The sequence below is a fragment of the Eretmochelys imbricata genome, chromosome 12 (genome assembly GCF_965152235.1).
Source record: "Eretmochelys imbricata isolate rEreImb1 chromosome 12, rEreImb1.hap1, whole genome shotgun sequence".
NCBI lineage: Eukaryota > Metazoa > Chordata > Testudines > Cheloniidae > Eretmochelys > Eretmochelys imbricata.
This window is the reverse complement of record NC_135583.1, coordinates 19,558,329-19,583,713: the sequence shown is the minus strand read 5'-3', so window position 1 is coordinate 19,583,713 and position 25,385 is coordinate 19,558,329. Positions and strand designations below refer to the sequence as shown.

At 39.8% G+C, this 25,385-nt stretch overlaps 1 protein-coding gene across 1 annotated transcript in view; it reads right to left on the bottom strand.

Annotated features, from left to right (window-relative positions):
• Nucleotides 1–3,818: 3,818 nt before the first annotated feature.
• VPS35 (VPS35 retromer complex component) overlaps nucleotides 3,819–25,385 on the bottom strand; it is a 43,481-nt gene continuing 21,914 nt past the window's right edge. The window contains exons 5-17 of the mRNA XM_077830864.1: nucleotides 24,041–24,223; nucleotides 23,001–23,214; nucleotides 21,967–22,050; nucleotides 20,893–21,002; nucleotides 15,035–15,131; nucleotides 14,797–14,945; nucleotides 13,085–13,292; nucleotides 12,214–12,369; nucleotides 10,715–10,837; nucleotides 9,343–9,522; nucleotides 7,679–7,918; nucleotides 6,507–6,650; nucleotides 3,819–4,793 (exon numbers count right to left, since the gene is read on the bottom strand). Of these exons, the coding sequence (XP_077686990.1) occupies nucleotides 4,614–4,793; nucleotides 6,507–6,650; nucleotides 7,679–7,918; nucleotides 9,343–9,522; nucleotides 10,715–10,837; nucleotides 12,214–12,369; nucleotides 13,085–13,292; nucleotides 14,797–14,945; nucleotides 15,035–15,131; nucleotides 20,893–21,002; nucleotides 21,967–22,050; nucleotides 23,001–23,214; nucleotides 24,041–24,223 (2,068 nt within the window). The 3' untranslated portion in view covers nucleotides 3,819–4,613. The remainder of the gene's footprint in view (nucleotides 4,794–6,506; nucleotides 6,651–7,678; nucleotides 7,919–9,342; nucleotides 9,523–10,714; nucleotides 10,838–12,213; nucleotides 12,370–13,084; nucleotides 13,293–14,796; nucleotides 14,946–15,034; nucleotides 15,132–20,892; nucleotides 21,003–21,966; nucleotides 22,051–23,000; nucleotides 23,215–24,040; nucleotides 24,224–25,385) is intronic.

The following is a 25,385-nucleotide window of genomic DNA, read 5'->3' as shown; positions in this document are numbered from 1 at the left end:
ATAAGAAAAATGAGCTTGTTATGTAGAAACACTAATTGCTTCTAAAAGGAACCTACTGGTGCTGCTTTGGTTTAGGTCCATGAATTAGGACTACCCCTGGTTACTTTAAGTCAGGGTAGACTTAAGAGAATTTAAAGATCAATAAAAATACAAATAAATCAGAGAAAGATTTATAACATTGCAATGCTAATGCATCACAACCAGAAAGTGATCCTATCTAGTCTGTTTTCATTCAAAGCAGAATGACATGCAAAAAGGCAAACAGCATTCCTATGAAAAAAAGTAAAGTAAGAGTTTGCAAAGTCTTTCACCTTTAAAACTTTCAGGTGTTAACAGGTTAGGATTTTTTCTTAAAATATGATCTATAACCTGATAAAATTCCCTTTAATTACTTTGCAATGATAAAGTGTAGACGACATCTGCAGGCCATAAAAATACAGAGTACAGAAAGTAAAAATACTGCAAGAATTAATGTAAGCTAAAAAATAGAGTCGAGTTTGAAAAAAAGATGTATTTTTCAGAAGGAAGAAACTGGTTAAATTTACAGTATTTTTATCCATCCACTGATTTATCCCTCCATTAAAATAATCAAAATGTACAGAGAAAGTTTAAGAAAAGATAAGCTGTGTGTGGACCTATCAATGTGTAAGCAGTATTGCACCAAATTACTGTATGTACATTTATAAACAATGCTGCACTAAGGACCTAATTCAAAATTCACTAAAGTCTTCCTTGGCTGAAGTGAGTTTTGGATAGGGGACCAAATATCTGTGCATGTTCTTAAAAAGAATATCACACCATCGTGCTCTTGCTTGTGTATAATGCCATACCTAAAAACAGCAGCCTATTTTATACCTATGTAAGTCTATAAAACAGAGTTAAAACTAAGTGATACAGAACAATCACGAATGAATAAAATGTATTTGATAAGTAACAGAAAGGTTTAAGAGTTATTAACACTGGATGGATATATGGAAATGTGTACTACTATAAATATGAATGTTGATGTTGCTTATTTTGGGGCTATTGAGAGAAGAGATTAATAGAAGGAAGAAAAATGTGGGCTCATAAGAGTCTAATTCTAGTTTTATTTTGTCATGTTAGCAGTCTGTTAGTACAGAGTCCAGCATAATGTCAATGGGCATTAGGGTCAAAGTTGCAGAGAAATATGAACATGTGCTCCAATTACATGTGGTAGCATAACAGTATATATTTACCCTACAGGCATCTTTTTAAATCTATGAACAGTGCTTAAAGTGATCCTAAATGTTTTTATACATCTCACTATCCACAATGATGGTCTCAAATAAAAATTAGTATTAGACTAAAATTGATTTCCTGCTACTGCAAGATTTTAAGTGAATGAAAATATGTTTAGACAAAGATATTGGCTGAAATTCATTTTTAAAAACACTCAAATCTTTCAAAGCCTAGTTATATACAGTCAGATCAGACACATTCAGTGAAAATCCAGGGAAACACCCCCAAAATAAAGTAAAAAAAAATATAAACATGCAGTCTGAATCCTTCAAAATGTACATCCTTTTGCAGATAAAAATGGTTTGCCTTTTTTAAAGACTGTGTCCAGTGGCCCATCAGAAAGTTACCAGTGGTAAGTGAAACTATTGACACATCAGGACCAATACAAATCCTTACTAATCTTTTATTCAAGTCCACCTCCTACCCTCCCATCCCCATCTCATCCAGCGAAGACTGTTCTCCGCAGAGTCTCTACCCGGGCGGGGCTTAGGAGATGGCAATAGGAAAAAAAAAGACATTGAAAAAAATCTCCTTTTCTCAAATATTCTTATGGGAAACACTACCAGTCAAGCACTTATATTATTTGGAGCAAATCCTGTCCCTAGAGGACAGCCATGCTGTGCATTGAGGCAGGCAGGGGAGAGAGAATGACCAGCCATGGAATGTCAGTGCATAGCCATTCCATAACCAATGAGGTAGTTGTGTAGCTCATCTAGATAATACTTTGTCCTGCCATGAGAGCAGGGAATTCCCTTCCAGGCCTATGAAATACCAGTCCCACTACTCTCGCCCTCCTAAACCTATCTGTGAGAGTGAAATGCAAGAAGCCCCCACAGAAGACAGAGCTCCACAGCATGCTCCCCAGGCCCACAGAAAGATACTGCAGTGGTTCTGCTGCGTTCAGGTGTGTCTGCGTTAATTGGAGAGGTGAAAGCATGATTTGGCTTTTTACCTCTTCAGTTCTCTCATCTTTCTCCCTTCACCTCAATGGGACAAGTCAAATATCGCTGGACACACTGAATGCCAGTCACATCTTCTACACTTTAAGCACACTGATCTGAGCAGTGAAACCCATGAAAGGATCAGTTTCTTAGCTTGCAGGAGAATGTCCCCCCATGAGCATCCTGTGTTGTTTTGCAACTACTTCCCCATTGACAAACTGAAAAAAAATCAGTAGGTGAATAGCAGTATTGATATTTGTCCATTACCATAGCAGACACACGTTAATCAGCTGTTAAGACCCATCTTGTATTATATGCGGCCTGTGAACCACTGTTTTGAAATCTGTTACTTACAGTAAACTTTTTTTAATAAGTTTTATTAAATTAATTGTTTAAGTCATAAAATAGCCTACTTAATACTTATAGCAGCAGCCTGGTTCCAGCATACATGGTTACTTTGGAAACAGAAGGGGACATGGTAAAATGGACCTATTCCCAAGACTGTTAATTGTGCTCTCACTTGGATATGCTTCATGAAGATCTGGCAGATGGGCCTTTAGGACTCTTAGGAGCAGGATAGGGTCTGTATTGTAAAACAAAGGGTGGCTCTTATTTCTTAGCTCCACACCACCATCACCTACAAACTCTTACGATAAAGATGACTCACTAAACTTTTTAGACTGAAGATTCGCTAGCGCTACAGAATAGAAGTTATGTTCACAGCTTTCTAGCATAAAAGTTTGTAGACAGACTGTTCTTGGAAGGCCAAAAGACGCCAACAATAAACTTTTCCATAGAGGGCACAACTGGTAATTTGTAATCAGTGTATCTCTTGCAGATACTGAGGCACAGCATAAGGTATCCTTTCCAGAGCTCCACTATTAAGAAATTATACATTTAAATAAAGGCACCCATCACCATAGCACAGAATCTGCACGATCAAATCAGTTGCCTGGATTGCCAGAGATTTCTAGGTGGTGTTCTCTCACATGCATCAGCATGTCAACATAAACTTCTATACTAATTGCCCAAATGGGTCCACTGCTACTATTTGTACAAGGCTAATAAAACAGTTTTTGGTAGACGTTGGGACTGACTATTAGTCCTTAAATTGAGCCAGGATCAGGCAGAGGACAGAATTTAGTGAAATTCTGTTGCAGAATGAGACCACCAGTTTCTTAGACTGACTAGCAGCTAGCCCATTAGCCAATTTTGTAAGCCTCCTGATCTACTTTTAATTTTCCTCACCCCTTAATGGATAGGGTATTTTGGCTGAAGGCTATCAGGCTGTGTACTTCCTTTAAATTCTAGTGGGGTATTTTATTGTATGACAGATCTCACAATAGGTATTCTATAAAACAAAAAATATATACACACAAATTTTCAGCCAGATGCTAATAAGTGAATGTGTGTTAGTGTTTCTTGGCTGAATTCTGATGTTAGGTAGCCATTTTATAATCCTGCCATCTGTATTCACTGAAACACCAGTGTATGCTCTCCCCATTAGTTTGAGTTAAACGCACTTAGATTTTATGACCCCACCTGTGATTCAAGAAATTTACTTTTGCTTTTATTGTAACAAACATTAAATGCAACAGCAGACATTAGACATAAAACCAGAGTTAATAGCAACTTTATTGTTTCAATGGTGCAAAATCATGATACTGAATAAACTTGTGTAATGCATTTTCCCCTAAATTTACAATGGTTATACATATACTATATAGATCACAATTTCTCTATTTTTTTTATACTATTTGGAACAAAATTATCTTGATAAATACGCCCTGTGCACAGTACTGGCCCTCACTGAATGTCACAGAGCCCTAATATGCAAAATATAACTTTTGTTTCTGAGCATGGTGTTTTAAAACTCTCTAAACATGCATTAATATATTCTAGTTTTTAGGGAAAATATTACACTTAGACTTAACTTGCACTAAAAGAAAAGCTCAAGCAGAACCCAACAAACAATAGCCCCCAAAATCAAACGCTCTATTAAAAAGAAAAAAAAAAAAATCAGATCACTTTGAGATGGATAGCCACTGTCAGGTTAGAGTTCCATAGTGCTACAGAAGCGACAGTGAACAGAGACAGAAAAGATAGGTCATAACTTGGAATAGAAGAGCCCTAACATGTCACATGAATTTTAAAGAAACAGGTCCAGTCATGCTAACATGATCAAATCTATAGTTGCTGGTCCAATCTGAACACCTTTTAAATTTGTTAACATATTGAACACAAGTGTTTGGAAGTGCTGAACTGAACACATCACATTTAAATGAATTGTAACCTAACTTGGCATTTCTGAAAGGCACAGTCTATTAAATCTATCATAAAAAGACATACTGTGTGTAAATGGAAAGACAGAAATAAGTACAGTGTGTGCATGTCTGTGCAAGTGTGTCTTCTTTAAAGGATAAGACCTTCATAAATTGGCCCTTCAGATTCTGGTGATTCCCTCCTCAAACGCAGGTGCTCCAGTGTGTTATGAAAGTGTTTGTTAATTTGTTCAGTTTCTTCAGTAGATTCAAGGTTTGGAAGGTCTTCTCGTATCTTTTGTATGAGCTGATTCAAAACCTGAATTGTCACCTACAATAAATATATAAATAGCTAAATCCTACTAGTAAATGACAACTGAGCACATTTAAATAGAGATCTTAGTTCTTTTTACCCACAGACTTTGCCTCCAAGTAAGTGCAGTTAGGGCACAAGAGAGGTAATCTTGCAGCTCTACCAGAGGCTTGTGTGACAATGATTTTGTACCGCCATTTACCCATCTTTAAAATAGGTACAATGTTTCTTACCTCACAGGAGTCTGCAAAGACTAATTCAACAATGTTAAAATACTTCAAAATCCCTTGTAAAAAATTATAGGGCTAAGTTTATTTATTTCTAGGAGCTTTTCTAATAACCTTAGACTTAGAGCAGCTTCTATTGTAGAGAAAGCAGTCCCTGAAACCTGGGATTCTCAGTGGCGCTTAAAAAAGAGTCTGGCATCCAACTCACTGGAATTCAATGGGAATTGAGTATCCTTAAACTCATCCAAAAACCCACCCTAACCTTTACGTAAAGAACAAGCCATACACAGGGAATCATTTCATCCATTGTTAAATGCAGCTGCCTCTGGGGTGAAGCACAGCAACTATTTAACAAGACAATACTACAGGACAGAAATCTAGAAATCTATTGGATTTAGCATATCACTGTATTCTGATGTAAGAGAATTGATTTTCACAGCAGGATCTACTGAAAGCGTCAATGCAGTTTGGGCAAACCAGAGGAAAATGCTTCAAATAAATCACAGAAAAGGTAGGTCCTCTGAAACTAAGTTTTGAAGTTGTGCATCTTGGAAGGGTATGTTAATTAAGTACAAAGCAGCCTCTGAAGTATGTTAACCACTGAAACCTAATTAGGCTACAAACCCATGCAACCTGACTTCACAGTAGCATCATCACGAAGCGTACAAACTTCAAAGTTACCCCATACTCATTTTCACAACCACATACCATATTGCATCTGAAATCCATTTAAAGTCAGTACAATACCAGAAGCCCTACTGATAAAATAAAAGTTTGCATGTGAAAAATTAGAACCAGTTCTCCCACTGGGAAGAATAGCTCAACATTCTCCTCTAACAGTTGTCTCTCTCCTTTCACATGCACACAAGCAAGATGTGCAAAATTAAACATGCTATCTACAACTAAATTAAAGTTAAACTTTAGGAGTTGAGTCCTAATAAATCACTATTATCCAGCCTTAGTTGCTTATTTTATATTCATCTTCACTTACAGCGGGCTAATGGGTAATACAAGAACTTCTACTGAACATCTACATTTTATATTATAACCTGCTCTACATCTAAAAATAAGGCTGACCTAGCTACAAATCAACCAGGGCTGTGAAATTTTCAGATCCTATGAGATGTAGTTAGGTCAACCTAATCTCCACTATAGAATACTTCCACTGACCTAGCTACTGCCTCTCGGGGAGGTGGATTACCTACATCGACCAACAATCCTTCTGTCAACATAAGCATCCACATTACAGCAGCACAGCTCTTTCCTCCATGGAACTAGAGACAAATGGCAATTGCAATGACTTGGAAAAAAGGGGATCTTTTTCACAGACATAGAACTGATCCACTATTTTGTCAACCAAGCAATTCTAAGTAAGAGGTGCTATGAGATGAATTTAGCTCACATCATTAGGAGAGTTGGGTATAAATTGTAGTGTAAGAAAAACTTCAAACAGGGTTCTATTTTAAAGAAAAATCCTATGGTTCTCTATTACATCTTCACTTACCACATCATTTTCCTTTTCATAAAAATAGATGTATCTGTTCAGAATTTCTATAAAAAGCTGAACTTGGAGTGAAGGATCCATGCACTGATTTGCTATTTTTAGAGCCTTTTTCAAGCATTCCATTACTCTCTTTCCTCCGTGAAGCTAAAGATAGAGAAAATAAAATGTTTATACATGGAGGCTTATGTTTGTCCCTAACACCATTTCAAACAACACCTGAGTGGCCAACAGTCAAAAACACCTGTGTACCAGGAATCTTGCATAGCCTGAGCACAAGGACATGCAAAAACCTACATAAATTCACCCACCTATTAAGACGAATCAAGCACTCCTTGAGATAGAACTATGAATGTACCCAACACTTCTTTTAAAGAGCTTTATATTTACTGTCTCAGATCACTTTATCAGCATACACACTTGCCCACTGGCGTCCACTTTAGCTAAGGTGGCAAAAGCTTTCATTATAAACCCTATGAGTTTTTATCATACTAAAACTTTCTGAAAGAGTCACTAACTGGGCTGAAGTTTGTTGCTTGATCTTTGCAGGAAGGGGCCTTTAAAATTTAACTTGAGAAAAAATCCCTTCAACTACACGAGATTAAAGGGTTAAATTTTCCCCTTTTAAAAATGTAATTACAATCTTTTCTACATATGAAACAAGACCACAATAAAGTCAGACAAGTATGCAACTTGGTCAAGTCCTCAACAAGGATTGCTGCTTTGAGTCTGAAAAAATTATTTTGGAACCCACTTGGTCATTTTGAAAGTTAACTGTGCAGTATGCACAATAAAATAAGTCTTCAGTAAACCTATAAATGAACACTTCAGTATGGCACTGTGGCTAATTCAGTACTCCCATCCAAAGTCAATAGTTTTTTCTACTATTTTAGGCAATACTGGGTCTGTCCTTAACTACATGCTTTTCAAAATTTGCACTATTCAGCTGTTCATAACTTTTTAGTTATAGAGCTTACTTTACTTTGTAGTTCTCATCAAGCCAAGTTTTAGGAAAGTCAAATTTAGTTGTTTTGTAATAGATAATATAAAACAGACTTTACAGGATCATAGCTTATCTAAGGTCTTCATAGACATGAAACCAAAACTCTTAAGGAAGAGTCAGACACCCAAATTGTGGGAAAATACCTAAAATGTGTCTGAATATACCCTCCTACCTCCTCTCCATTTTTGTCAGTGTTTCGGCCAGACCAAAACAGATGGGCACAGGTGCTTACAGCCCGGCACTGGTCTGGCTTCTTAAGCAGCTTTGAAGCAGCCAGTGCACACTGAGTCCTCAAAGGCTCATGGTTCTCCTCACTGAAGCATTTCATCCTTTCAAATGTTCCAATTATCAAGGTGATTGCAGCCAGCTGTGCTTTTGAATCACTGATTTCATCTTCATACAGAGAGAATGCCTAATACAACCAAGAGAAGAGAAGAGATGAAACAAAGTTACAATTACTGTTCTTTACCGCAATATTAGCAAAGGGAATGTAAGCGTGAGTTCTAAAAGCTCTCTGAAGCTTTGTGGGTGGAATTCCATACACACTTTCAGGCTGAATACTTAGTAAATAGGACAGATTAATTCCAGCATGGATAGAACCAAGCCAGAAAGCCAGAAACTGAAAAAAAAACCCAAACAAGGAAGCTTGTCTAAAGCTACGTAAGAGAGAGACACGAAAAAAAAACTAAACGAAAAACCTAGTGTCCTACAACAAGTCAGCTTTAAAATACTCTCGAAGCTTTATTAAAGCTTTGTTTAACCTTTAGTTAAAATGCTACTTAAGAAAAGGAGCTTCCTATTACAGACGGCCCTTGGTGCAGGCTCCACTCTATGTCCAGAATATGTAAAATTACACAGGGGAAGAAAGCCAGTAAGGAGTAAATCAGTGACCCTGGGTAGTAAATCCCACTGACATAGATGTATAGCATTAAAACTATTTGTAAAGCGGCAAAGCAAGTGTCTCATGAGGAAAAGACCCTCTTATTTAAAAAGACTGGGCACATACATACACACCTGACATCAGTCTCATTTTCATAAAACAAGATTCTATACACAACTTTTAAAAGTCACACACCAGCCACAATTAGAAAGTGAAGCATAGCCACATGCTGAATGTCTCAGCTATCCAGACCTGGCATTGGAAAGACAAGGCAATCCGGGGGGTGGGCTGGGGGGGGAGATAATCTTTCAAAAGGTTATCAAATGGGGGGGTGGGGGGGGTTTAAGAGGAAATAATATGTTGGCCTCAAACATTCATTGTTTTCCAGTAATCTGGTCAATGTGCAGTAAAGTTAGCTCAAGGAGTTATTCAACAGGGATCTATGAAATAAATGAGGTTCATTTTCAGATAAAAGGACTATTTGAAATAAGTTTTGTGGAGTTTAGCAGCAAGACCCAGTATGAAAACTCAACATTGCAACTTCTGAAGCTTATTGTAAATGTCTTGGGGTTGCGCCACATCAGACAGGTAGCTGGAGTTTTGGACTAAACCTAGAAAACTTGCTGAAGCAGCATTTAATGTAGAAGCAGCCCTATTTTCCAATGAAAGGACTGCTGGAGCAGCACGTGGCACTGCTGTATTCCAGAAGTTGTTAAATTAAAGCACTTGTTCAGGCAGGGAGAAGCTAAACTTAACATGGGGCTGAAGAAGTAAAAGGGAAGATTTAGGGGTCTCTTCCTGAAGAGGATCAGTTGCTAGAATCACACCTTCAGCGATCTTTGCAGTTAAATGTCAGATTTAATTTCTATAGCCAACCAATAACAAAGACAAACTAGCCACACCAAGTTTTTAAAGCAATGCAGGTGAAGAAAAATATTCAGCAACATCATTGTTACCTGGGACATGAATTCATAGGCCACTGTTTCGTGGTTTTCAAAACCAGTTTCTCCAGCAGCCAGTGCTCCTTGGAGAAAGAGCCGCAGAGGCAGCTCTGCCAATTCTGCTTTGATTAAAGCACTGATGGTCTGATGTGCAAATGAGAAGATCTTCTGGCATTTCTTTTCCCATTTGTCATCCTAAAGAAATACAGTTAAGTCAAAGCTTGGACTAAGCCATTGCAACAGCAAGAAGGGAAAGATTCAGGAAAGGAAAGTAATCAAAACATGATCATTACTCTTATTCTCTTCCTCTCTCAACTGATCTCACTCAGCTTTGCATACTAATTAAGAAAGCAAAATGTTTAATCACATTAGAGCAGGTTTACCACACAAAATCTGTTTGCACTTCTGTATCCTGGTCTAGAGTTCTCATTAGTCTTTCACAGAAAACCTTCCATTTATGACAGTTCAAAAGTAGCACTAAATATGACCTTCCCCACCACATTTTGGAGCTTGACTTTCAGAAATGTATACCCAATTTTTGGGCGCAGTTACCATGATTATGCTTAATACTCACAAGCAAGTCAGCCCAACCACAAAACAGTGAACGTGCACATGATGTAAAGAAAAAAAAAGTCGTGAACAGGGGTCATTATAAAATATAATCTTAAATTACGTGAGATTTCGATGCTCACCCTAAAAATATTTTGATGAGGAATGTTCTAACATCTCCAATACCAATTAACATCATCATACAAAGCGTGGAACAAACATTTTACTGCAACAAAAAAGTCTTTGGATGAAGTGAGATTGCTAATTTTCAAGGGACCAAAGTAGAGTACACGCTGCAGAATTTTTTTTTGAGTATGTACAATTTAGTAACTACCGCATTATAATTAATCTGAAAGAAGGAATTATTTGCTTTCAAAAGGGCTAACATTTTTAAAGATAGTTTATTTTAACTTTATGCACTTTTAGAGCTATTAGGTATCTAGCTTGATTTTAAGTAGCAATTTCATTGTAGTTACCTGAAGTATGCTCCCTTAATCATTCGCTGCATGATATCAGAGCATTAAACTCAGCCACCTTCAGTCTCAGAACATAATCTAGAACTATCCAAGTTTACATCCAACTTTTGTTTCATAAAAATTTTGGGCAAACAGTTTCTTAGATAGGAACCTGAGTGGATTAAATAAAAATACTTATTTCTCTCTTGACTGCTTGAGAAATTGATTTGCTTTCTTATTTAATATCTGCTTTAAGAAGATGAAGAAATCCGGTTTTAAGACCCTGTATCAAATTTTGAACTACACAGTAAACTTTAGCCAAACAGAAAGGATTTTTAGGAGGGCAGGACTAGAAGCAAGTACGCAAAATGTGCATATCTCACCACTTTAGAATTCTCCTTGTAGCGAAAGGCAAGCTGGTATGCAGCAAAAACCAAGGGTGCCAGTGTGAAACGAATACGTTGGTTCCCACCTGCGCCAAAGTGTTTCCGGGCAGTGTTCAAAATCTATAATGAAAAAAGGACTAAAGTTATTTTCGTAAGCCTAGAGATATTTCCACGTTTGCCTTAAAGAGGACTTAGAAAATGCACATTATTTTCTTTTCAATTTAATACCATACATAAAACTCTCCTCTCTACCGCGGCTTTTTTAGTGTACCACCTCCACTGTGAATTTAGTTTTGATTTAAAATTCAGCTCTCTAAACTTAGTTTAAAAATAACTAGTTGGATCCAGTGTCTGTTTGGGTTTATAATGATCACGATGTATATACTAAGAACAAGAACTCAAGTGGATAATGTACTCCAGATTCAGTTTACTGCTTACTGACTGCATGACTTTATTAAATCAATTCTTGAATACAAATGCTACTAATACCCAAAAAAAAAACAACCACATTTGAAGTAACGGGAACATGCATAGTGAAAAAAGCCACATCACACTACTTGTATCACCCATGTACAATCACTTGTGATTGTACAAGTAAAAATAAATCTCAAGAGATGCTTCTGTCGCCTTTTTACCTTCCTTTCCTATATTGATAGTATTTCACACACAAAAAAGTCAAAGAATATTAAGGTTGCAAAGTTGAGCATTCAGATGTTTGGATATGTCAGAATTAAGGTTCCTGGGCAACTTTATTAACAACCATATGCATCAGCATGGTTGAGCCTTTACATGGACAGCACATGCCTCTGCCACTTGAGCTAACTGAGAAACTGGTAGAGAAGGCCAACCTATTACAGCTAAGCAAGCCAGCAGTAGCGGGAGAGGAGATGCACGCTTTGCTAGTGGATTTCACAACTACTGGCTGACAGCAGAGGAATGGTGAGACTCAGAAAACGTGGGTTCCAGTCCAAGATCTGGAAGCATGGTCTAGTGGGCTACTTGTTCCATTTGGTTTTAACATTTAAGGACATGATCATATCTTTATTTATTGTAGACACCTGTCCCATATAGATTTGGCAATACTGCACGTTGTCTATGACTAGACAGCACAAGGGGATAGATTCTCTGACTGCCTCTATGTTCACATATACCCAGCATACACTGGCAGATGCAAGGCAGTGCACAGATATTGTTTCTTCAATTTCAAACAAGACTGAAGGCCACTTCAGACAACTTGGCCCATATGACAGAATATTAACTGCTGTAATCACTCTTGGACTTCTGCAACACCAAGTTTTACACAAGAGTCAACTTGTGTATAGAGAAGTCTACGTGCTCTCCACCCTAATAAGTATTATTAAACTAAGATCTAAAAATTAGTTCCTTTGCTTACAGCTGCATTAAAATGTACCTTATAAACAAATGACGGTTTAAGTTATTACCACAGGTGACATGCTGAAGAGCATGAAATGCATGTGGAAGTGTTAAAACCATACCAGATACTGTTGATCAGGATCATCTGAATGTAGAAGATGAATAAATCTTCCCACAAGGCTCTGCTCATCAGCAAAGTCCTCAGGGTCAGGGTCTTCAGCAGGCTGATCTGGTTGGTCCTGGATCAGTGTTGACACCAGATTCATAATTGCATCAACCTGTAAAGAAGGCAACAAAACATATCCAACCAGGCTTAGAATGGTATCAAACATGTAATAAACTACAAACCTGAGCCAAGCCCATTCATCAGATCCTATCAGCACAAAAAAGAGTTACTGGTCAGGAACACACAAAAACTCTTTACATTACTATCTCAAAGCGCAATTCACAGCACTCAAAGCACACTGGGAAAAGAGACTTCCTTATTATTTTAAACTAAGGAATCTTTATCCTGCTCTGAAGGGTGCCCCTCATAATACAATAGCACCCATTCTGCATGAACAGAAGATTTCATCTCTTCAAATATGTGTAAGGTACTTTTTTAAAAAGTTGTCTAAATACCTTTGATTAAAACAAAAAAAGCCACAATGGTAAATCTGCTTTTAGCTAGAGACTTTACATAGTCACCTCCCCACTTAACTCCCACTCATTAATTAGCCAATTTCCTCTGATCACATCTTGGAGGGTTAGGCACACTGGACCAGGGAGATGAGTGAAGACAACCTAGATAATTTTGGAGGGCGAGTGTAACTCTACCAAGCACGGTAAAGAAAATCATGTGCTAATTAAGCTGTGGTTAGACTGTGGTTTTGAGATACCACACACACTCAGCCACGCGCATGAAGTCAGTTAGTGTTGGTTTCCAAGACTTCACACAGACAGAAAAAACACTGAAGTTTGTGATAGTTAATATTTAGCTGTATCCTTTCATACCTGTTCTTGGGAGACAATTACTGTGTTATAATCCAGTACATTGCTAAGCACGTAACAACTCATGCTCTTTCTTGACTCATAGTCAAAGTACTCAAAGAGCGGGTGGAAGTGCTTTAGTTTCAGAACGGTCAGGATATTGTTGTAGGTATCAACCGGGATCTTTAAAAGTCGTGTTAGCTCTTTTGAAACAGCACTGCTTGTTGCAATACTGGAATATAAGTAGACAATAAAAAAAATTATTAGAAATCTCTTATGTTGACTGATTAAAAAAGGAGTAGTAAAAGCTAAAGGTGGAAATAAGTGTTTCACAACAATATAGTTTCACTGTTCAACCACTTGCTTGTAGTGGGACAGAAAAATCCCTCTACACAGGCAATCTTTGATGGCAATTAAGGTGGAAATTAAAGGCACAAATCCTGCCTCCAGCATACATCCCAAGTAGCAGGGCTACACACTAGGAGTTGGCCTCCCAGACCAGAGTGGTAGTAGAACTGCATTACAGCTATCATTCCAACTGGAGGACCAGAACAGCCGTGCCTATGTCATCCTCCCACCTCTTCTTCTCCTTTATGAGGAGGAATGGCCAATACACATAATTAGATCATTGTGAACCTGTACAAAGGGAGGCCCTAAGATAGCGAGCTCAGCTGCATGTAGGTCACGTGAACCTGTATAGAGACTTTCCAAACCCTGCCCCCACTTCACAGAATGGAATCAATTACACTGTAGCAAGGTCCTCTGTGCCTGAATGTGGGGAGGAGGGTTTGCCCATAAATTGTCTATTTACTGGCAGGAGAGAGGGGACCTGAGAAGTAGTATTTAATAAGATACCTGAACACCACGAACTGAGCTAAGCATCCTGTTCAATTTAGCAATAGTCACAGGTAAACGGGAATACAAGAATTCAAGTCTGTAATTTTTAGAGATTAAGAAATTGTTGACATTACTTTAATACTGTACAGCGTGAAGCGTTTCCTCAACTCTTCCTAGAGTTGCATTTGTTGATTTTCTTCAGAAACCAAAAGGAAACCTTGAAGATCATACCATAGCCCTTTCAGGAATAATCCTGTATTCCTACAATATAAAACTTGAATGCTGTTCACCCCCCAGGAATGTCTTATAAAAGATCTGTGTGCCTAAGATAAAGGTTAGCACCAATCAACCACCTAATTTATTCAGGGTCTCTTCAATACGTGGTCTTCATCAGTAATTTCAGGATATGTCGACTCTGCATTTAGACACCCACAGCTGCCCTGTACCAGCTGACTTGGGCTAAGGGGCTGTTGAATTGCAGTGTAATCGTTCGGGCTCAGGCTGGAACCCAGGCTCTGAGACCTCACACGGTGGGAGGATCCCAGAGCCCAGGCTCCAGCCCAAGCCCGAATACCTGCACTGCAATTCAACAGCCCCTTAGCCTAAGCCCCACGAGTTAAAGTCAGCTGGCACAGGCCAGCCACTGGTGTCTAACTGCAGTGTAGACATACCTTAGAGACCAAATCATCACCTTTGAAATCATCATCAACCTGTATAACACTACATTTTACAGTCTACCAAACAAATGAATAGTTAAGATAACATGTCAATCTCCTCTTTTTTTGGCTGACAGCAGGGGTTTGGAGGGTGTTGTTTAAAAAAGCCAAACTAAATACAGTCGCTCCCAGAAAAACTACAGAAAAATTTCATACTTAACAAGAAAATTAGTGTTCACTTACTGTTCCAGATTAAGTTTATTAAATATTTCCACAGTTGTCTCCAACACTTTATCAACATAGTCAACACGATCTGGATAGCATTTCATAGCTAAGTTAATAAGCGACACTTGCAATGACACCACGTCCTCTGAAGGCATATCTTGTCTAGACTGAAATTTGAGACAGCAGAAGTTAAATTTGAGAGAAATGTCTAGTTTTTTGTTAAAAACCAGATTTGCATCTTGTATTCAGAACACACCTGTATAACAGTGGCCACCTGCTGCGAAAAGATGTCAAAAAGCTTAATATCTGCTGGGATCCCTGGTCCATCTTCACGGTGAGCAAATAAAGCTAACCTGTGAACAGAGGAAGGAAAGAAGCTCATTCAGGTTAGATTCTTCTTACTTTAGGGAGACAAAGGGTTAAATACACACAAAGAAAAAAGAGGAATAAAACATGTACATAGACTCAATGTATTAATACCTACTGGACATGAGTAGGAAGTTCGTGAGAGAGATCATAAGGCACAGCAGTCTTCATAAAAGTAAACAACTAGCACAGCCTGGGAAATACTAGTCCCAAGGAAAGAGATTGAGAATGAATGGTGACAAACAGGGAGCAAGGAAAAATAAAATAAAATAAAGGAGGAGAATGGGAGGCCTCAGTATGTTTTTGAATTCATGCTCCTAAACATGGGGCATACATCCTGCACCTCCGCAGCAGAGAACAGCCAGACAATGGTCATATTCTAATGCAGCCACTATTTCATGTTATTCGCTGAGAAAACATCATTTACTTAATCTCTGTACTGGTCTCAAGAGAAAGGTATATTGGAGATAAATACTGACAGCTGGCTGTACACTCATGAAAGAAGTGAGATCAGCAAGTCCAGGACTTTCACTGCTTGTGCAGGGCAAAACATGGAGACAAGATTATGGTTGGAAGCAGTGGTGATCAATTTATTTCCATGTTATGGAGAGAATGCACATCTGCTAAGAATGCAAGCAAGACAAGAGGGGATGTTTATCTGTTCTTTATGTCATGTAATTAGCTGGAATTATGCCCAGTAGTTACAATTCATGCTCACAGCACTGTTTCAATATTTAAAGTTACAAGGGAGAACAGGATGTGTTAGAGGGGGAAAAAAGCCACTTCAAAAAGAACAGGAAGCCAGTAACATTTGCTCTGCTGTGCAACAATACAAAGACTTTGCCAAGCTCCACGTGTAAGTGGGGGAATAGTTCTGCTCTTGTGGGGAACTTTCCTGGCTTCTGCACTACCCCGGTGAAGTGGGCTAGCAAAAGGATCTGAGTCCTCGCTTTCACTTCCTTTACCCAGTGGCCTCCCTGCCCTTGAGGACTCCCTTTCCACTCTCCTGTCTGGCAGAGTCCTCGTAACCCCAACAAGGCTGGGCCTAGGATTCCTGGGGGGCTCGACCCCCAACCCTGCTGTAGTCACGTAGGACAGGGGCTAGGGTGCCCCACACCAGGGTACTGTGTCTGCACTGGGCACTTCTCTGACCCACTGACCATTACATACAAGTTAAAGTTATATAATCAACAATTCAATTTAAAAAGAATAAGGGAAAATGAGGAAGGTTAAAGGAAACATCAATCCACTCTGTGGCAGGGAACATCACAAACAGAGCCTCTGGAATGTCAGGGCAGTTCACAGTCTGTTCCTTGTAAGTCCCAGGCCACCTTCTCAGGCCCTGGCTTTGCTGCAGGGATGCTGTGGATTGGATACTTGCTCTGGTGGTGGCCACACGCTCTCAGGCTCTAAGTGGCAGGACCCTTCTTCCCAGTGTCCCCCCTCACCCTGTCGGGGTTACGATCCAAGTCTGGCCTGCAGAGCCTCTTGGCTGAGGCGTCTCCCTGTGCTGGGCCTGCTGCCCAGGGTCCCCCTCACTCTCCTCAGCTGCTCATCGCACCCAGCTCTGGACTGCTCCAGCCCCAGCTCCGTCACTCTGTTTCAGCACTGCTGCTCTGCCTCCAGCTCCCTGGGCTGCTTCTTTGGCCCCTCTGCCTCTGGTCGCTGCAGCTCTGCTCCCAGGACAGGTCTGCTCTGCAGGCTGCTTCTGTGACTCTGCTCCCAGCACTGACCTGCTTCCTGGGCTGCTTTTCTGACCCCTCTGGCTCTGGTTGCTGCAGCTCTGCTCCCAGGGCAAGTCTGCTCTCTGGATCTGGCACAGCTCTGCTCCCCAGCTCAGCTTGGGCCCCTGCTTTCTTCTTAGCTCAGCCCCACTCTGTCCAACCCAGGCAAATCCAGCTCACATGGACGACAGGACCTCCCTGGCCTCCTGACTCCCTGATTAGCCTGCTCGCCCTGTCATTCAGGCTGACCTGGAGCATTGGCCTCTCCCCACTGTTCCTGGGGGCTGTCAGTCTCAGGGTCCTGATTCCCCATCCACCCATCCCCCTTTTTAGTACTGGGAGCTAGCCATCCAAAACACCCACACTGAATGTTAGTAAGGGGGCAACAGTGCAACAGTCCCCTTACACAAGCAATGCCACTTAATTACTTTCTAACCACTGTGCCATAGGAGTTCTTCCACTGCCTCACTAAAAGGGGTCTTTGGGGGAGAGGGGGGGAGGGAGAAAAGACACCCTCACGGAGTGTGCATGGAATCAGCATGTGCCAGCAATGACCCTCTGCCATGTACATTGGCCAAACTAGACAGTCTCTATGCAAAAGAATAAATGGACACAAATCTGACATCAGAAATCATAACATTCAAAAACCAGTAGGAGAACACTTCAATCTCCCTGGTCACTCAATAACAGACCTAAAAGTGGCAATTCCTCAACAACAAAAACTTCAAAGAGACTCCAATGTGAAACTGCAGAACTGGAATTAATTTGCTAACTGGACACCATCAGATTAGGTCCGAATAAAGACTGGGAGCGGTTGGGTCATGACAAAACCTAAACCTAATTTCCCCCTACTGTTACTCATACCTTCTTGTCAACTGTCTGAAATGGACCACTCTTACCATTTCAAAAGTTATTTTTCCTCCCTTGGAATCCTGCTGTTAAGTGAATTGTCTCATTAGACTGACCTCATACTTGGTAAGGCAACTCACATCCTTTCATGTATTTATACCTACTCCTGTATTTTCCACTCCATGCATCTCATGAAGTGGGTTCTAGCCCACGAAAGCTTATGCCAAAATAAATTTGTTAGTCTTGAAGGTGCTACAAGGACTCCTCGTTGTTTTTGCTGATACAGACCAACATGGCTACCACTCTGAAGCTTTAAACCAGTTACTCATCTGCAATACTTGTGACGTCTGGAACAGGATTTCAAAGTTTGCTCAGACTTATTACAGAAAAGGCAGGTGAGAAAGGTCCGTTTGTCATGCTCCGTTTCCCAACGGAGGGAGAGAGAAGGGCCTCAATGATTTAGTTTAGAGGCTGCAAGGGTCCATGAGCCAGGATCAACCCATCCTCACACTTCGCACAACTACAGCTGCATGTTTGCAGAGGAGCAGACAGCTCCCTGAAAGCCAAAACACCGTCCCTTCCTGATTCTGCAGTGGCCTCAAGGCAGCTGGCCATGACAGTAGAATATATGTCAAGTGCTGCAGAATCCGAGTAGAGAAACAGTCCGACAGCACTGGCCACAGTATCCTGGCCAGCAGCAAAACAGAAGGCAGCATTTGCACACTATGGACAGAAATAATCATAAGCCAAGGACTCCAAAGCTACAAACCAACTTGACCACTTCTCGTAAGACTCCCTGAACAGAGGGTTCTGATAAGTGTGGTGGGCTAGAACTTCTAGAGGTTTTCCTCCCCACAAGCATCTCTCTGTCTCAACTGTGTTCAGCTTCAGTCAGTTGCCTCTCTACATCTTGAGATCATCCAGATACTGGGATAGCTGAACAATGGTACTATTTATGCCAAAATGTGTTGTAGAGGTGGGTCCTGCCTGCATAACGCTGGCATCTCTGACTATCCTGCCTCCCATCTGCCCCCAATGGCTTCCTGTAGATGTTATTATGAAGGAGGAAATGGGGGGACAACTCCGAGTGAGTGGTCTGCAGTGAAGGAGCCAATCCTGCTCACAGTCTGACTTGAGAAGAACCATGGGTGCAATCTCTGGGCTTTTCCATTAACCCCTGAATTTGCGCTGCAATTACACTATAATCAAAAGCATGAGTTGCCAAAGACAGATCCAGTAATAAGAGAATGGGCATCCTACTTTTGCCTTCAGCCAAGCAGGGGTGATCCACCAGCACAAACAGCACCGTTTATTTTCCATTCCTGGCCTGCATCCTGGCTAGGAGGTGTCCAGAACATCAGAAGTAGCTCCTTGCTAGATTCCATCACCATCACAAAGGTTAGATACCAGTCAGCAGCTGATGAGTTCCATAGGATCCAGAGATTTTTTTTTTTTTAGTTCTGGTCAGACTGTTATGCGATTTATGGTGGGAGATTGGTCTTCTGAGATGTTGTCATGAAACTCTCTGACATCTCTTGGTAATGAATCTGACCTCCAGCTTTTGCTGCACAACAGGCCTCTTTGTAAGAGATGGAAGGTTACAGAGCAAATACAAGAGTTCAGCAGCTAATCCTGCTACCTTCCATTACACTTCTTTTAATAAAAGGTAAGAGCCCAACCATGAGTACCACATGAAACTAAGCTGCATACCTATCCCTGCACACATCTAAGTCATATTTGATTGGACATGAGGCTACCATGTGGCTACATACCATAGATGTTACTATGGTCTCCATACTAGACTAACATTTCATGAATATGTTGGATGGTTATAGAATTCTTTTGTTCGGCTGGAACCCAAGACGCATAACCTAAATATCACATTTTACTTGACACAAATAAAGCCATGGTAATCTCAGTCATCTCTGCTGTTCACTTCGGAAGCTTAGCCCTTTTAGTACTTAGATGTTTCTCTATTAATAATGTAATAAGATAGAATGTGCACATATGTGTTTATATTGGAAAATCCGAAGAATAATAAGATCTTTGTTTTGACATGGCTGTCTAGAGACAGCGATTTGACTCTCCAACTGCACTTCCCATTCCCACTGACACTATGTATATACACACACACACGCACAACACAGAGTACCAATTTGCACCCCATATCCCCAAACTGTTGGATATGCCCCCTAGAGGGCACGGAGGAACATTCGAGGGGGAGCGACTGGGGCCAGGGTCAGGAAGGGAGCACCACCCAGCTCTACTCGTGGCCCCAGCCCCACCCCCAGCTGTGGTCTGAGACTCGGTCCCCTTACTCTTGTCTGCGTCACCCCTCCTGGAGCTGCAGCCCCACTCCCGGCTGGGAGGAAGGGGGCAGACAGGAGGTTGGGGGAGGGTAAGAAGTTTGGGGAGCACTGCAGACAGCAATATAGGCCAAAACATTTTCTTTGGTTTATTCAGATATTTATAGTTCAAATAAAATCAACAGTTGCAATTAAAAAAAATTAACAGATACCAAGAAGTGTAAAAAAAAAGCTCTTTTAGGAACAAGAGGAGTTAAGCTCTGCTGATAGACTATGAAATTAAGAACAAAATACTTTTTCCTCCTCAAAACATTCAAGACATACAAAATATGTATATACAAATAAATGCTGGGATCTCACAGATGCTCAAACAATAGATTGCGTAATAGATAGTTTTGGATATGCAGCCACCTCTGATGTGGCTGCTGCTTTGTTTCATGAGTTCACATCAGAGCTCTTAAATCACTGTGACTAAGTTCATTCATTCATTTCCTGGAGATAACCAGAAAAATCCATCAACCAGAATTCACAAGTCACCAATTCTCCTGGATGGAAAATGCAAAGTTCAAAAAAGAGCAGACACAATCAGTTCTTTAAATACTACATCTATGACTAAGGAAATAAATATGAAAGCAATATACGGTAACATCCTTATCCAGTAACATGAAATCATTCAAGAACAGCTATTCATGGATTTTAATTAAAACTGAAATTTGGAAGATTCAGAAACAATGATGTTAAATCAACAGTAGGAGAAATCAAAGAAATAAAAAACCAGTAGATCCTCAACTGTTTGTGCTGAAGCTATTTAGTACTGTAAATTCTATTTAGTCAATATTTATTCCAGCTAAATCCTTCCTCATACTCACCTGTCAATTAAAGCGATGATAATGTTTTTCACATTCACATTTTGGTGTAATTCTGCACAGGCTCGGAGAAAAGGGTTAAGGGTCTGGAGATGAAATTCGTCTGGGAAAACCTAAAATTCATATCAAGAATTACCAGCCTTCACAGCAGTATACACCTTTAGTTATTCATCTCTCTGGAGAAGTAACATGATAAAATTGCTACTAATTTAAAGAAAATAACTGCAGGATAACTGCACTTCACACTATGCAAGAGAAGTCTTGGTGTCACTTCAGGGCAACAGGCAAAATGCGAAGCAGAAGTGGACTGGACATGAAATGAAGCAGATGAAGACTGCATAGGTCTCAAAGCACACGAGCAAAGCTGTTACCATCAATCATTTGTAATGCAGACACCTGCCTTGAAGAACTTACAAACTTCCATAACAAAAAACACAAAGGAGAGGAAATGGGATACATTAGCTGCAGCTTCGAGAGTCACACCTCCAGTTTTCCCCACAAGCTGCAGAGTGTCAAAGCATGGTGCTAGTACCAGGAGACTGAGAGGGCAGCATATGGGAACAGGGCTCAAAACAGTACATGATACTCCCAGAACCCCAAACAAAAACTGTTCCATCACCTATGAGAAAGGAGTGACAGCAACTATGGCCCTGTTAAGAATAAGAAGGGACTGGAATGAGGAAAATTAAGTGGCCTGATGCTCAAGAAGCAACATGCAGATTTAGCCAGTGGACCAAGATGAATATTTTGACAGCTAGTACAAAAAGTATATATAAGAGTGAGTGAGTGAGTGAGTGTGTGTGTGTATATATATTACACACACAAAAAAGTACTACTTCCCAGAGTCAATTATATGGGCCAATAAACAAAAACCTAAGGAAATTCAGCAGTCAGTTTAGTGTTTTGTTGTTTGTTTTTTTAAGTAAAAACAGGTCAACTGCTTAGCCCCCACCCCTCCACCTCCCACAAAGAAAAAAAAAGACCCACCACACTGCAATACACCCACACACTTTACATTTATTTTAAACAAACATCAAGTGAATGTTCATGCTACTTTTGCTCCTTTCTGCAGCTTACCTGAATAATACATTCCATGAGATACTCCTGAGCTAGAGCATCCCTGCAGTTTACTACTTGCTCCAATATTCCAGGCAAAACAATCTGTAAAGGAAGGAAGATGTTGCAATATTTTTCCCCCCCATTGACTTCCTCAGGCTATACAAATCCTGAATCAGATTTTTAAAATGTTATAAAGTTTCAGTCTGCCTACGCATGTACAAACTTTAGAGTTTTACAGCAATAGTCAGATTATCTCTCACTAGATATCAACATATAAATCACGGCTGTACACTGACACTGAAATAGTAATGAGAAGAATTTAATGTCCATTCTTACTGAAAACATAAAATTAAATTTTTCAAATTGAGGCACATGCACACGCTCGCTTGCTTTCTCACCCTCACTCACTGGGCAGATTACAAACATACCGGTGTCCATTTATATAAATCTCTCCCATTTTAATTAAATGTAATTGTCTTCAGTGGCATTTGTCATGGTTTACAAAGCATTTCTCATCTATTACTTCTGAAATGTCCCCTGAGCTATCTGGACATTCTCATTTTTGGATCATCTGCATTCTCTAGTATTGACACTTTTTTTTTGAGGTCTACTATTTTGAACAGGAATGTAGTCAATTGCTTGAATGCTTTGAAAGGTATCATTTTGTTCATCTTTTTGGCTCCTTTCCCTGTACACATGCATTGCATGTATGCTTATAAAGGGAACTAGTATTTCCCAGTACACAGATTGGGGGACTGGGAGGCAGGACCTCAGAGTCGAATGGCCAGTTCTGTGTAATCTTGTGCATATATCACTTTGTCTTGTTGCACCTCATATTAACCTACCTGTAGGTAGATTTACTTACCTCCTAGAGCATTATGAGATTTCATTAATGTTCTGAGAGCTTCAAATAAACAGCGCTACAAAAGCGCCAAATATTATATTGATTTTTGTGAAACTAATAGCTTTCATAGACAATGGAACTCTTGATTCATGTTTCATTCATCTGGTAAATATGGATACAGTTAAGTGTTAGATGAAAGAAAGCTCACCTGTTTATATCTCTCCACATTAACACCTTCCAATTGACTAAGGCGAACCAAGTTTGTTCCCACTAGGATTCTCAGTTCCTGCCTTTCCCGCTCCCTCTTTTCTCTATCTCGACTGTGTCCTTGGTGTTGCATTCGCACCCAGAGTTTGTTCATCTCAGCAAAGTTCAGCAGCACAAAATCCATGGAATCACTGATGTCACCGGTGGTTTCTTCGCTGAAATCAGGTCAGTGGTTAAAAATAAGAATGTTTTGGCTTCTATCCTGGGGGAGGGGGAGGGTTGCGCACGTGTTTACAAAAGATGCATGTTCCACTTTCCCCTTGAAAGGGGAAAGAACTTTAAAGTGAGATCAAGAGGAATTTTAGTTTTAGGAGAACATGACAAAAGAGAAATCTACAACCAATCAAGTACAGATACAATAGACCCAATCTACATGAGCACTTGAACCACGTTAGAAAAAAAATGGTGTGGACAGGGTCAGTAGCATAAAGAATAGTTTTTTAGCACACTGTCCCCATCCACAAAGGCTAGAAAACATTTTGCAGACCAGAGATGTATTTGAAACATTAAATGTTCTCTACAGTAGAGAGTTTATAAGTCTACATTGTGAAGACTAGAGCCCATTTTATCTTGAATCCTACTTTTTACAGTAAGAGAAAACACAAAAAGCTTACATCCCAACCTTAAAGCCAATAAATTAGTTATTGGCCAAGTTCTATGAATATTTCTGGGTGCATGGGGGAAGGAGGAAAATGAGGATATGTCGTTTTGACCAGTGAGGCCATTTTAAAGCTATACTTAAGGGTTTTTTTGCCTAAGCATACAAAGCATGTCTTAAGGTCACCTGCCAGGAATTAATCCATCAGGTCTTCACTAGAGACTGGACTTTCATTGTCTATCCAGAGAACAATTACAAAAAATAAATTCTATTTAAAATATGCACCTATTTCAAGTCTTACAAGATCATAGAGAATAAACACTATTAATGTATTCTTCGTTTAAGGATGAAGCCATTCTGAGCTTGCATCATATTTCTCTTACTCTGTCTGTTCGCCTTCATCTGGTAAAATATTCCTGGTACACTGAAGAAGGTAGTTTCGAAGAAACAAGCCTCTTAGAGGATGCTGGACACCACGGCACATTTCCACCAAATCTTTCAGGATATCTTTTCTGGACTGAGGAAAGGACTTGACATAGACAACACCTACTGTTATCAGCAGATAGCTAGGGGAAAAAAAACAGTTGAAGAAATTCTGATTAAAATGGTGGATTAAGTATTATTGAGAAAACTTGTATTGATACATGAATACAATATAGTAACCTGGTCAAAGGCAGGTCTACCCCTCTCATCTCACAAGATACTTAGAAAGGATGAGAAAGAATTAAATGAAGTGTGTATGTGAAGTGTGGGGCACAGATTTTGGAGTGGGTGTGCAAAGAAGTTTATTTAAGTGTGGGTAGTAACAACAAATACTTGGCCCTATTACAGTACTGTATATATTCAAAGCATTGTACAGATGTTAACTAATCAGTGCCTACAATGCACACCCCTTTTGCCTGCTGGGCAAGAATTATTTTTCCCATTTACAGAAAGGGAAACTTAGGGCATGTCTACACTTATTGATAGATTGGCACTGCTCCAATCAATGAAGTGAGTGTCGATTTAGCAAGTCTGGTGAAGACACTAAATCAATGGGAGAGCACACTCCCATCAAATTTAGGGTGACCAGATGAAAGGGACAAAATATCGGAACACATGGGGGAAGCAAAAAAAAAAAAACCAACCGCCAAAGTGGCCAAAGCTGCAATATCGGGACAAATATCAGTTGGGATGCGGGACAAAACTAAAAATCGGGACGGTTTTTAAAAAAAATTAATTATGGGACTATGGTTTTAGAAGGGAATTGACACTGCTCAATACCTTGCAGAACTAGTTAACCTAACCCTACAAGCAACTCCTCTTAGGAAAACTTCTGTATTTGCCGAGTATCCCTGACTACTCAGCATGAGCACAGGGGTCCACTCACACAATACCACTTGCAGGATCGGAAGCTAAATCAACAAGAGGATAAGGAACACTATGTATTTAGGGCAATTAATGAAATTAAGACTTTTCAGTAGTCTCAAGTGTACTGTATCTGAGTTCAGTTATTGTATCATTGGATAAGCTGAATTTTTGTTTCATCTTCTTTAGTGAATCTTACTAAGAGATACTAAAGATACTACTAAAATGAAGATAGAGACATGCCACAGTTCTGTTTTTTAAAAAAAGAATGTATAAACTACAGGAATATTTAATATTATATTAAATGTGATATTATAAAGTGTTTTTTCTATTCCCTGTGCCAACAACTGAACATAAGCAATTGGAAAAAGAGACCTCCCA